This window comes from Solenopsis invicta, chromosome 3 (assembly GCF_016802725.1).
Source record: "Solenopsis invicta isolate M01_SB chromosome 3, UNIL_Sinv_3.0, whole genome shotgun sequence".
NCBI classification, from domain to species: domain Eukaryota; kingdom Metazoa; phylum Arthropoda; class Insecta; order Hymenoptera; family Formicidae; genus Solenopsis; species Solenopsis invicta.
In genome coordinates, this window is record NC_052666.1 from 4,294,260 (window position 1) to 4,308,772 (window position 14,513).

General features: G+C 34.1%; 1 protein-coding gene and 1 long non-coding RNA gene across 2 annotated transcripts; one reads left to right on the forward strand and one right to left on the reverse strand.

Annotated features, from left to right (window-relative positions):
• The first annotated feature begins 4,165 nt into the window (after positions 1-4,165).
• Positions 4,166-6,158, forward strand: LOC120357198. Its single transcript, XM_039447109.1, has 4 exons — positions 4,166-4,376; positions 4,478-4,714; positions 4,987-5,261; positions 5,355-6,158. Exons 1-4 carry the CDS (start codon positions 4,268-4,270, stop codon positions 5,622-5,624), a joined length of 891 nt encoding a protein of 296 aa, XP_039303043.1. The 5' UTR covers positions 4,166-4,267; the 3' UTR covers positions 5,625-6,158.
• Positions 6,159-7,281: 1,123 nt separating this feature from the next.
• On the reverse strand, positions 7,282-8,292 carry LOC120357199. The gene is made up of 3 exons (XR_005574379.1): positions 8,146-8,292; positions 7,451-7,719; positions 7,282-7,355 (listed from the first exon to the last, which is right to left on the reverse strand). It is a non-coding gene; the product is annotated as an uncharacterized LOC120357199 (long non-coding RNA).
• Between the last annotated feature and the right edge of the window lie 6,221 nt (positions 8,293-14,513).

The following is a 14,513-nucleotide window of genomic DNA, read 5'->3' on the forward strand; positions in this document are numbered from 1 at the left end:
AAAAAAGCACACCCTCTTTTGTTCCTTAAAATTTCGTATTTTTGACACTTTGCAGCTCGACCAACAAATTTTTTTCGAACAATTCAAGTAAAGCTTCATAAACTACAACATTTTGCCTACAAAATGCTTTTTTTAAAATTTCTCTACGATTTTTTTTGACCGAGTTACGCTACTTTGAAGCTAAACCTGCATTTTTTACAAATGATATCCGTACTCCGTGAAAAATCATCGTAGACAAAAAATCAAAAAACCATTTTAAAGCTCGAAGTTCCAGCTTTAACATGCTGTTAATGGTTTTCAAAAATTTTCTCAATTTCTTAGTACTATGCCCCAAAAAAGATACACTGTTTTTTCCTTAAAATAACGTATTTTTAACAGCCTGTAGCTCAATAAAAAAATTTTTCTCGACAAATCCAATGCAAGTGCCATAAAGTATGACATTTTCTCTACAAAATGCTTTTTTTAAAGTTTTCTCTACGATTTTTTTTGACCGAGTTACAAGACTTTGAAGATATACATTTTTTACAGTACATTTTTTCGAAAAATGACGTCTACCGCCGACATTAGCATTACCCAATGTGCACCACGTGGAGGTTGTCGGTCGGATTTTTGCACATCGTGTGTGTGTGTGTGAGTGAGTGTGTGTGTGTGTGTGTGTGTGTGTGTGTGTGTGTGTGTGTGTGTGTGTGTGTGTGTGTGTGTGTGTGTGTGTGTATGTATGTATCACAGCAGAGATAAGGACCCCGCAGTTCGTCACTTCTGCAGTATTTAATGACTCCAAACCCTCTCTGCTGTGTGTGTATGCGCTCGCGCGCATGAGAGTTCAATAGTGTGTATTTCCTCCTCTCTGATCAATTACTGCTTGCAAGCGTTCTCGCATATTTATACATCTTGCAATACGATCTTGCGGAATGTTGTGCCAAATTTCCGTTAAAATTTCTCCCAATTCTTCTAAATTTCGCGGCTGTTCCTCGCGACGCCTTAATCGTCGTTCCATTTCATCCCAAATGTGCTCGATTGGATTTAAGTCCGGGCTATTGGCGGGATGATTTAACAGTCTAATTGCGTGTCGTTGAAAAAAACGTCGCGTTATATTCGCCGTATGAGGTCGAGCGTTGTCCTGCATAAAAATAAAGTTCCGACAGGTTCGATTTAATAGCAAAACGTGTGGTCGTAGAATATCGTTGATATAACGAACACCCGTCATTGCCGGAGGTGGCAGGATCACTAGATCACTTCGTCTTGTAAGTGATATACACCCCCACACCATCACGGAACCGCCGTTGTAGGATCGTATTGGCATAACGCAACGTCGATCATAGCGTTCATTTCGTCGACGCCAAGTACGTATACGAGCATCATTGCCATAAAGGCAAAAACGTGATTCGTCGGAGAAATATACATTTCTCCAATCCCTAGCGGTCCAATTTATGTGATCGCGCGCAAATTGATAACGTACTTGGCGATGTACGAGTGTGAGTCTTGGTACTTGTGCACGAACACGAGAACGAAGACCGGCTTCTCTCAAACGGTTGCGAATTGTTTGTTCGCACACATGGCGCAAATGAATGTCATTACGAATGTTTCTTGCGGTAATTATTCGTCTTTCTAATGCATAACGAACAATGGCTCGATCTTGTCTATTTGTCGTTAATCGAGAACGACCACTACCTTCACGTCTCGTGTAATTTCCCGTGTCTTGATATCGTAACCAAGCTCTACTCACTACGGACAAAGATGCACCAATATCTTGCGCCACATAACGCATACTAAAACCTTGTTGCAAAAGCGCAATTATGCGTGCAACTTCTACGGCCGATAAATGTCTACGCGGCATTTTGAAAATTCCGTGTCGCTTATCACACTGCGAGAATCGCCGGCGTACTAAACAAAATTTTATTGTATTGAGCATGCAATGTTTACATATGGTCATCTTTGTCTAAAAAGAGATTTTTTTTAGACTAAGACGACTATATGTTTACAGTTCACAGGATTGGAGAAATGTATATTTCTCCGACGAATCATGTTTTTGCCTTTATGACAATGATGCTCGTATACGTACTTGGCATCGACGAAATGAACGCTATGATCGACGTTGCGTTATGCCAATACGATCCTACAACGGCGGTTCCGTGATGGTGTGGGGGTGTATATCACTTACAAGACGAAGTGATCTAGTGATCCTGCCACCTCCGGCAATGACGGGTGTTCGTTATATCAACGATATTCTACGACCACACGTTTTGCTATTAAATCGAACCTGTCGGAACTTTATTTTTATGCAGGACAACGCTCGACCTCATACGGCGAATATAACGCAACGATTTTTTCAACGACACGCAATTAGACTGTTAAATCATCCCGCCAATAGCCCGGACTTAAATCCAATCGAGCACATTTGGGATGAAATGGAACGACGATTAAGGCGTCGCGAGGAACAGCCGCGAAATTTAGAAGAATTGGGAGAAATTTTAACGGAAATTTGGCACAACATTCCGCAAGATCGTATTGCAAGATGTATAAATATGCGAGAACGCTTGCAAGCAGTAATTGATCAGAGAGGAGGAAATACACACTATTGAACTCTCATGCGCGCGAGCGCATACACACACAGCAGAGAGGGTTTGGAGTCATTAAATACTGCAGAAGTGACGAACTGCGGGGTCCTTATCTCTGCTGTGATACATACATACACACACACACACACACACACACACACACACACGATGTGCAAAAATCCGACCGACAACCTCCACGTGGTGCACATTGGGTAATGCTAATGTCGGCGGTAGACGTTATTTTTCCGAAAAATGTACTGTAAAAAATGTATATCTTCAAAGTCTTGTAACTCGGTCAAAAAAAATCGTAGAGAAAACTTTAAAAAAAGCATTTTGTAGAGAAAATGTCATACTTTATGGCACTTGCATTGGATTTGTCGAGAAAAATTTTTTTATTGAGCTACAGGCTGTTAAAAATACGTTATTTTAAGGAAAAAACAGTGTATCTTTTTTGGGGCATAGTACTAAGAAATTGAGAAAATTTTTGAAAACCATTAACAGCATGTTAAAGCTGGAACTTCGAGCTTTAAAATGGTTTTTTGATTTTTTGTCTACGATGATTTTTCACGGAGTACGGATATCATTTGTAAAAAATGCAGGTTTAGCTTCAAAGTAGCGTAACTCGGTCAAAAAAAATCGTAGAGAAATTTTAAAAAAAGCATTTTGTAGGCAAAATGTTGTAGTTTATGAAGCTTTACTTGAATTGTTCGAAAAAAATTTGTTGGTCGAGCTGCAAAGTGTCAAAAATACGAAATTTTAAGGAACAAAACAGGGTGTGCTTTTTTACTGCATAAGACAAGGAAGTTAAAAGAATTTTGAAAATCTGCTGATAGAGCGTTAAAGTTGGATCTTCAAGCTTCAAAATGCTTTTTTTATTTTTTATCTACGATGATTTTTCACCGAGTTACAGTCATTTGAAAATAGCCTAATTTTTGGTGTCTGGAAAGTGTTCCCTATTTTCTTTTGAGTAGTGTATATATATATATTTGTTATAATATTTTTATGCTAAATTTATAAATGTGTACCAATATGTACATTTTAATTGTGAATCACACACTAAAAACTTTAATCTTGGAATAGTCCCGTTTCTGAGAATGTGTTACAATAAGATAGCTAAAAAATGAAAACTAGAAACGGCATTAGGAATTGACACATTCTTCAAACCCAAATTAAATGGACAATATTGGTTACATGCATGCGCAAAGATAGTCGCATAATCTTGCTAACGGTTGATGCGCGTAAACAAAACAACGACGAGATGGTCAGCAGTCATCGACTTGAGTTCACGTCTTTCGTTGTCGCGCGACCTGATACACATCGCGTGTACAGTACGACTGAAAAGTGTACTATACGAGTAATGTGTATAGAACTGTGAAAAAATAATAAAAGTTTTTATTATGGCTGCGGTCCGATTCACGCTTACAGCGCTATCAGCGCGCTCACGGTTGGTCCGATTCACTTCCTGAGCATTTTCTGCGAGCGAAGTGACGTAATGAATTTGTGACGTCACGCGCTCACGGTGACCATGGTTCCGAGGTGGGTCGACGTGAGCGTTTGCGTCATTTGTGCGGGAAATAGTTTTTGAATCACAGTCGACTGTCATTACAGCCTGCATTGTCAATATTTATTTTGTGTTCCGATTCTTCACGCAACATAGAACTCAGTGCCTCTTTCTAAAAATTATATTGTTCCTTTAACTTTCTTTAAAAATGAACGTACAAAAAATCAATCGTGTGCCTTTTTCAGTTTTTGTAGAGGATATTGGGAAAACATTTACATTTCAATTAACAGAAGTAGAAGCTGCAAGAGCAACTACAGGTTAGAAAAACTAAAATTAAAATAAATAGTGACTTCATAAGAAAACATTGCACAATTGAATAATTTTAATGTTTTTGTTTTTCTTTTAATAAAAAATTTAGATAGTGTTTTTATATTAGACTTAGTTAATAAAGAGTATGCAAGGCAGAAGAAAACACAAATTAGCAAGACCAATGAGAGACTTGACCTTTGTAATACATTTATGGAAAAAGATTTATCTCCTGTCCCGTGCTCATCTATCTCAGAGGTAAATGATTCTCTGGACATCACATCTGCACAATCAGATACTGTATACTCAGTACCGCACACTTCAACACAAAATGTTGAAGAGTCAACTGGTGAGTATAAATTTAATGATGCTAAGTAATTTTGTTATTATTAATTGAGAAAATTAAAAAATTAAGAAAAAAAAAAAATATATTGAGATAAATAATTGATATTAAATAGAAGTCTTAGTGAATTGTTTTGACTTTTATCGATATTAAATTATTATTAACGTTTCTCAACATCCTTTGTTTTTCATTCGTTTCTTAGCTTTTTAACTTTTCCAATTTGTTTTGTACACATAAGCTAGACATTTATAATCAATGACTTCTTGGATATCTTATAGATAATGAAAAAACTTTATTTATATGGTCATCAAAGACTGTATACTTACTCCTGGAGAAATATGAGGAACGAATGAATGAATTCTCTTCGGGAACAAAACGTCATTCTAAAATCTGGGAAAATATTGCAAGCGAGATGAATAAAGTTGATCCAAATATTGCAGTATCAGGACCACAATGTCAGTCAAAAATGAATAGCATGAAAAAAATATATAGAAAAATCATAGACCACAATAATATATCTGGAAATGATCGAAAGTCATGGCAATATTTTGAGGTATATTTTATCTACAATGTATAAATGTTCTTCTTAAATTCTTTTTCTACACACAAATAGGTTTATGTAACTGATAATTTTTTTTATTTTTAGAGAATGAATGAATTATTTGGAAAATCAGGATGGGCAAATCCGAAAGCAACAGCATCAGATTCTGGACCTTCATCTCTTGCAAATTCAACAGATGAAAATAGCAATATCAAGAAACCTGCAATTAAAAAATTAAAATCTGATAAACTTTTAGATGAATTTGTGAAACAAATGAAAGAAGATAGACAGGAGAGAGAGAAGAAAAAAGAGGAAAGGCAATTAATTATATTGCAAGAACTAAAAGAACAAAAAGAAAAGAGAAAATGGATATAATGAAAACATTCTGCGAAGCTATTTCAGGCAAAAAATTATTTGACTAACTATTTTTACATGAAAGATTTGAGTTCCTATATTGTGTGCAATTTTTAAGTTAACTTTATTGTATTCAAAATATTTATTTTTAGTCACTTTCTTCATTTATTTTCATTTTATATTTTATGTATTTCTTGCTACTTACCATTGTACTTACTGTGATTTTATTAATTATTCTGCGTTTTAAAATAGATATGACAATTGTGATATTGGTTTAAGCATAATATCTATGAACTTTATTTTTTTTTATGTATGTTGTTTAAACATAATATCTATGTATTTTAAATTTTTTTTATGTATTTTTATGTTTAAGTATAAAGGTATACTAGGATAGGTGCACACAACAATAAAAAAATGTAAAGACTGATTCAAATTAATTTGCATACATTTATTCATTTTTATAAAGATTTAGTTGATGAGGAAATAGTTTATAAGAGTTAATACATTAAAAAGATTTTATAAATTACGCAAATACACGTTCATTATCTCTCATTACCAAATTGTTCATTATTCTTTGTCGTTTTCTGTTGCCTTCATTTGTTCTACCCGATATTAATATTCCGTGCTGAATGTGTTGATTTTGATTTGGCACATCAATATTATTTATATCAAATAAATCATTATTTATGATACAAATGTTATGTAAGACTGCAGTTGCCAATATGTATTCTGGTATTTTTTCTAACGTAATCATGGGTAAACAATCTAAAATACTTCTCCATCGCGCTTTCCAAACACCAAAGGCCCTTTCAATTGCCATTCGAGCTGATGAGTGACAAAAGTTGAAATTCTTTTGTTTAAGGCTCAAATGACCATTGTCTTTAAACGGGACCATCATATTGGTATGTATACCATATGCAGCATCACCAACAAGATGACTATCATTACAGAAATATTTTTCTGGATTCTCAAAGTACCGAGCCACTGGAGAAATTCGAAAAATTCGTGCGTCATGCACAGAGCCAGCATTCCCAGCAAACATGCTTGTAAATAATAAATTTTGGGTACACACAGCCTGAAAATAAAACAAAATTTACATTTACAGATTACATATTCTACAGACTATTATATTTATTAATTTCTCATGAAACGTTACCTGCACATGAATTGATGCGTATCCTTTTCTATTAATGTATGCTTGATGATTATCATCCCGGGGAGATCGTATTTCTACATGAGTGCCATCTATGGCTCCTATTACACGTGGAAATGCACTCACACGCTCAAATGCTATCATTACTTCAGTAGCTTTTCTTCCTTGAGGCCACTGAATAATTTGAGGAGCTGCAAGGCGTATGTAACTCGTCTCATAGCGCGAATTGCCGTCGCCTTTCCCAAATCAAATTTCATACACACAGATCTGAAAGCCATGATTTATTTCAAATGTTTTCCCAGCAAACGAAAATGAATTAAAATGGATTAAAATAAATTTAGATTTTCAGAAGTACGCATTCGTGAAAATCTGAATCCATCTGAATCCACTTTAATCCATTTTCGTTTGTTAACAATTATTTTTAAAAAACTAGTATATTGATTGCAATAAACCTGTATGAGTCTGGTGTAGCAATCATCCAAAAAGCCATTAACAATTGCTTTTTTGCTGGAATAGGCTTTCTACCTGCAACTGATTTTGTAGAAGTCAAACTTGGTCCAATCAATCTTAAAACATGGTCGAAGGTCGTTGGAAGTAATCTATTCGAAAAATCAACAGGAGAGTCATAAAGTTTGCTAAGATTTTAATTATGACAATAAATATAAGATTAGCAACCAAAATGAAAATAACATACCGAAAATGTGTTTTAAATTCTTGTGCTGTGTACCCTGAGATAACTCTTTCTATAAAGTCTTGAATCCGAGGTCTTCTGTTCAATTTTTTTTTGTTTACTTATAATTAAAGCAGCATGCAAATTTTTTATAGCTTCCTCATCATCGCTTGAAGATGAATAAAATAAACGATTCAAATCCTCACTATCAGACTCCTCTAAAGCAATTTCCATCAATTGTAATGCTGCGACCTTACACTGAATATTTATTTTTCTTTCCTCGAGGCTGATTTCTAAAATTAATAAGATATTTGAGTAAGGCCTCCTTATCTAAACAACACACAATGTTTATAAAATATTTATAATAATTATGTGAATATTATAAAAATAATTGTCAAAATATTTGATAAATATTTTTATGATCTTACATTCAACACATCATAAATATTTATTATAAATATTACAATAAATATTATAATAAATATTGTATAAAATATTAAAATATAGACTAAACGTTTATTATAAATATTTATGATCTGTTTAATCTAAGAGTACAAAAATATTTATAAAATATTTTAATAAATTTTTAAAATAAATATTGTATATCATCTAGGTAACTAATTTTATTATAAAAAATTATTAAATATACTTTTTACAATTCTATTTATTATAAGATTTTATTAGTGTTTTAAAAAATAAAATAATTAAACTTTACTTACGCTAGGTATATTAGGTTATATCCCTATGAGTAGCGTTTACAAGTGGTCCGAAACGTTTATTGTCGTCAAGCGCCTTAAGCATGCTAACGAATCGGACCGATCATGAGCGTCGTGAGTACAGTGAGCGCTGTGAGCGTGAATCGGACCGCAGCCTAAATAGACATTTGTGTGACACGAAGAAACGTATTACGTGTAATTCGTACATTGTAGAAAATAGTTTGTTTTATAAAATGGGAAATAAATCGAGACCAGGGCTATGTCGACCCAGACCATCTGTTAAAAAAGCATGGGTGAAAAGATGAGTCTCGTAAATTATTATTAATTTCCCCCCCCCGCCTCTTTCTCTTTACAAATCCGAGAAGGTCTATCCCAGAAGTAGGATACGACTGATTTGTAGGAGCGTAGAAGCGGTCAAGAAAATCAAAAGAGTTGTGGCGACCGTTCGCCACATGCCCAACCGAAAAATTTGAAAATAATAATATTCACAAAAATAAATAACGTATTCGAGAGTCAGGACAAACACGCGGAGATAACAAGATACACAAAAGGAGAGAAGATTCGAAAACAAGTAAAGTCATTCGGAGCTTATATAAAGCGGACGAGAGGAGATACTCTTGCTCTCTTGCCTCGTATCCGTTAGCATCAACGTATCTTGTAACTCGGGCACCTCAAATTTAAATCGCATATTAAACAGAACCGATTGAAAGCCCACTTAATTTCTGCTTTTATTAACCGCACTCCTAACACCGAATCTTATCCAAAGAGTCTTACTTTATTCTGTGATATCCGCTATAATTATGGAATTATAAAATAAAACGTGAGAGCCAATGTTCGGTTACGCCGCGCCTTGCGTAGTCGATCGCATCTCGTTCGGTATTGGAGTTGCGCGGCGAGGGGAAGGTGCTATGGCGCCTCACTGTCTAATTCAGACCTTTCCTTCAACACGCATCGCCGCCGTCGAACAAGATGCAATCTATACAAAGCGTGGCGTAACCAAACACTGGCTCTCACGTTTTATTTTATAATTCTATAATTATAGCAAATATTGTAAAATGATGTGACTTTTTTGTTCTTCTTGACCGTTTCTACGTCCCTAAAGCTGCTCGAAGTATCCCATTTCTGACACACACACGCACACGCGCGCACGCGCGTACATACGTATGTACGTACGCGAGATAAGCTACAAGAATATGTAATAAAAAGTAGGCAGTCCCATTTAAAAAAATTGAAGGTGTCTTCGACGTGACCTTCAAGCAACTATTCAAGGTCTAATTAATGACACATCTTATGACCCCCTTGAAACCATACAACTTTTGTCTGAAACATTTTTACTGAAAGTGCTTCATTAAAGAATTATCGGGGTGCGTTTTTTTAAATGGGACACCCTGTATATAGTTATTTAATATTATTTTTAAAAAAGGGATTACAATATAGTATTCGTAATACAAACGTTCTTGAAATAAAACGGCACGCATTTTGTTAATAAGCATCCACTATCTTGTTACTAAGATACGAGCGATAAATTTTTGAACAGCCTAAATCTCAGCTCTGCAACGTCATCACTAAATAATACCAACATTGAATGTAATATTATATTTCTTGAGATTTTTAGACATTATCAGAAAAAATAACTTATGCATTTGATTCATATAGTATATATAAAATTGTTGTTATACGTCTGAAGAGAAATAAGTAATGGTGTCAAATTAATTTTCAAGACCATAGTTTTTTTTCAATATAATAAAAAATTTTTTAGTATAATGCTTTCTTTCATTCTGCCCAAAAAAATGACTGGAGAATCAATAGTTTACGAGAAATTTTATATTCTATTCGATACATTTTAATATAAAGTATAAAAATTATTTTGTAAAGTATTCATTTTTTTAATACTTCTATCATAATTCTTTTATATGTAGAATGATCAACGGAATTATACTATATACAAAAATTATAATTTTATTTAAAAAAATGATGACTTTCATATGACAAAAAATATTTTTTCTGAAAATTGATTTATTTGTCAATATTTTAACCATTATTTAGATTCTTTTATTAATTTGAAAAATGTTGATTTTTTAGGTAACAACGCTTTATAATAAACATAATTAAAAAATGTTAATCGTTATTAAAATTAGCACTTAAAAAAGATACATATTACATATATCATATTTTCATTAAAATTTGCTTCATTATAACATTGTTTGTGAGATACAAATGCATAAGTTATTTCTTATCAATAATCCGGAAAAAAATGAATTTCTGAATTGAAAGATACAGTTCTTTTTTATTTTAATTTTTATGTACAAATTATTTATATTCATATAAATATTACTTTGAATACTACTTTTACGTAATTACTACTTTGAATTATCGAATAATGTATTCTGATCATGTTTATTTTGACACACGGTTTTAAATCAATTACCAAAGTCGTTTTACGTGGGCTGGCTAGTTGAAATTGCCAGATAGTCGTTTCACGTAGGCTGGCTAGTTACAACAAAATGCCACAGCTGTAAATCGTGCTACTGATGATTATAATCAAATATCAAAAGCATTTATCATGGGCTAACTTTCTAATTTGTTTACCAGGGGCATTATCGTAGACTGGCTATTTTTATAATACTGTCAGAAACGTCTATTGTGAACTGACTTTTTAATTTTTTACCAGAGGCATTATCGTGGACTGGCTATTTTTATTATATTGTCAGAGACATCTATCGTAAACTGACTTTTTAATTTCTTGCCAGGAGCATTATCGTGGACTGGCTAGTTGTAAGCGATTGTCAGAATCGTTTTTTGTGAGCTGGCTAATTTAGTTTTGAGTAATTGCAAGAATTGTCAATTTCAATATGATGTTTTTCTGAGACATTTATATTATTAAATATTATTATTAGTAAGGTAATATTAAATAACAATGAAATAAAATTAAAAGCTAGATAAACACAGAACTGTTCTATCTTTTCAGAGATTCAATTTTTTCAGGATTATGTAAAACGTTCCACACAAAAAACTATAAATTTTTACTGACAATATAACTTAACGCATTTATATTTTTTTATAGGCGTAGATTATTGAGGACACTTGAGGCAGTTGGCACAAAAGCGTGTGACGATATTAATGCTGATGAATCTGTCGCGCGCGATTTTCCGAACTCCGATGTAGAATTACAGACTGACGCGATGGATTCAAAGATCAGAAATGATTACAGCTTGGATACGTCAATAAACAAAGGTATGTAAAAAGAGGTCGACAATTGCGAAGATAACAAAACGCTTGTTATCGATGACACAGACATTGTGGGTGTAGATATCCATGATAATAAGCCTGAAGGTCGTCGCATTAGACCTGTCCTTTTTGTTTAAAGAGTTACACAGAGTATTTGAAAATCATGCGCGAGAAATTGACTGCCAATTTAAAGATTGGAGAGTAAACAACTCATTACCGTGGGTTACGGACGCAAATAATTTTCAAATGCAAAATGTGCCATTATACAGCTACCATCTGGTCAGAATCCACAGAAGCAGAGGTATTAGATGTTAACACTGCTGCTGTGGCTTCAACTATTACAGCAGGAATTGGTTATACCACGCTGGAAGAGATGTGCGCAGGCATGAATATTCGTTACATGTCTCAAGTAACTTATATTAAATATCGCGAAAAAATAGTTGATGAATTCGAGAAGACTGCTATGAAAAATATGAAAAAGGCAGGTGAACTCGAAAGACAACTTACTATTGAAAAAAATGAAATAAAGGACGGTATTGCACATACAACCGTTGTAGCAGATGGCAGTTGAAGTAAGAGATCATATGGCAGAAAATATGATTCACTGTCCGGTGTTGGTGCTGTACTTGGTTATCGCACAAGACAAGTTCTGTTTATTGGTATTTGCAATAAATATTGTGCGATATGTGATTTTGCAGAGCGACAAAATTTTGAACCGAAAGCTCATAAATGTTATAAAAATTTTGATCGCAAAGAAAGTTCCACACGTATGGAGAACAATACCCTTGCATGTGTTTTCAAGTGTAGCATCGAAATGCATAATTTGATATATAAAACACTTATCGCCGATGGTGATAGTAATGTACATCATAATATAAAAAACAATAATCCATATCGGGAACAAAAGGTAATGGTTAACAAAATAGAATGCAACAATCATCTGCTTCGCAATATGTGCAATAAATTACAAGCCTTGGCTTCAATGACTCAGCCAAAAACGCAAAGAAAACTTGATTTTGTAAAAAAAAATTGTTAAACAAAATATCCTGAGGATATGAAAAGAAGCAGTTTCTTTACGAATGAAAGAACAACAACTTCAACATTACAAGGCAAGGGAATTACTCGACATATTGAACATTCCTAGTCATGTGTTTGGTGAGCATAAATAATGTAAAGAACGTAAAGGTCGTAAATGCGAAAAAAATTGTGAAACAAAAAAAAGTTCTGTTCGGCTTCTGACGTAGCACGGTTTCTATTAAAAAGTAGAGGATATTCTAAAATATCTAAGTGTCCACGCTGACAGCTTATTACAAAACGTTACGAATAACAATGCGGAAACATTTCATTCAAACGTCTGCAAAGTAGTGGACGGAAAGTGTGTCTTTTACGGTGCACGCGGATCTTATAACGCTAGAATTGCAAGATCAGTTCTACAATATAATACACAGCAAGTTCTTACCGAACTATGTAAAGGTATAGATAAGGTTGTTCCTCCAATTGTCGAGAACCTGGAAAAGCGACGGCAAATAAGTTGCAAGAATCAAAGAATCTCGACAAATAACTGGAAAAGAAAGGAAATTAATACGAGAAAGAACAAATTGTTTTTACGGCCCGCAATCAGAAAATCCAGATCTTCCAGATGATGTATTACAATAATTTCGGCAAAAATATTTAGAAAAATTGTCCGAAGATGCAAGGAACTGGAAACAAATTGAACGGGATACAATAAAACAAAGTGAATCCGAACTATGGTTAGCACTGAGACGTAAAAGGTTAACAGCATCTAATTTCGAAAATGTATGCAAATTGAGAGCGACAACTTCTTGCGGAATGACGGTGAAGAATATTTTGTATCCTCCGTCTATTGATACCGCAGCAATGATATATGGTCGTGAACGAGAAGAAGAGGCAAGAAAAGACTTAGCCGCAAAATTAAGTAAAGATATACAGCCTTGTGGATTTTTCATAAATTATGAAAATCCTTGTCTTGGTGCTTCTCCTGATGGTGTCATAGATGAAAATGGTTTGATAGAAATCAAATGTCCTCTATCAGCTAATAAAGTAATTTGGATAAACAAAGTACCATTCACATTTGGCCTATTCAATGTCGAATTGTTAACGTATAATATACACCAATAATAGTTACCGAAATTTATAAAAGTTCACAAAAGCCACATAATCCTAATATTTTTTTGATAAATTTGTAAAGGACATTCAAAAAATTATTTCAAATGGAGGAATACAATTAATGATAGGAAAGTGTTAGTAAGACTTAGAAGCTTTCTAGCAGATGCTCCAACTCGTGCTTTTATATAAAATCATCGAAACCATATGTTTGAACGTCCTTGTTCCAAATGCAAAGTCTCTGGCACGCATTTTGATACGAAGTATTATATCTTTAATGTTGTTGTGCGGCTGCACGGGGCGAGCCTAAGCTCGCGGACACCAGGGATTTCGAGATCCGGCGAGGAAGGTTTAGAATGAAGGAGAAGTCCATTTGACTTCAGATAATGAATATAATTGAACTCACGATCGATTACAACGTAGTTACATTTAATGTAGCTACGGATACAACGCGACACACGGTTGCTCACATGACTTCACAGATTATTCTCCGCTGTTTGGGCGCTTCTTTTGTACAAGGGTGATTGCGCTAAGCCGTTGCTTGACCCAATCGTTCGTCAGCATTTTCGTGACACGGTTAGTCCAAGTAGTCCACGGGTTTTCGGGATTTTGGGCTTTGTGTTGCGAAAATGCTTTACATTCGTGGCATGATAATCTCATTTGGTTGCCATGCCTTGCGTTATTGCTAGGCTATAACAATGGTATAAACCATCCTTGTCGAACAGATGAAGAATATTCTAAACGTTTAGATGAGACTCATCATAAAGAGGGTACAAGTCCACTCTCATAATTACCAATAGGAATGGTAACTCAAGTTCCATTTGAATACATGCACTTTGTGTGCATAAATATGATTAAAAAGTAACAACTTGGGTGGATTAAAGGAAAATATTCTCGAAAAACAAAACTATCTAGCGGAACTATTACAATTTTAAATAGTAGATTATATAGTTTGTAAAAGTATTGTCCTTCAGATTTTGCAAGACGTTCAAGGTCTTTAGAAATATGTTCTAAATATA

Bases quoted from the DNA above. Each gene is read 5' to 3' on its own strand.
- LOC120357198 (XM_039447109.1), top strand. From the start codon at position 4,268: ATGAACGTACAAAAAATCAATCGTGTGCCTTTTTCAGTTTTTGTAGAG. The intron at 4,715-4,986 runs GTGAGTATAAAT...GATATCTTATAG, and splicing joins AAATGTTGAAGAGTCAACTG to ATAATGAAAAAACTTTATTT. The intron at 5,262-5,354 runs GTATATTTTATC...TTTTATTTTTAG, and splicing joins AGTCATGGCAATATTTTGAG to AGAATGAATGAATTATTTGG.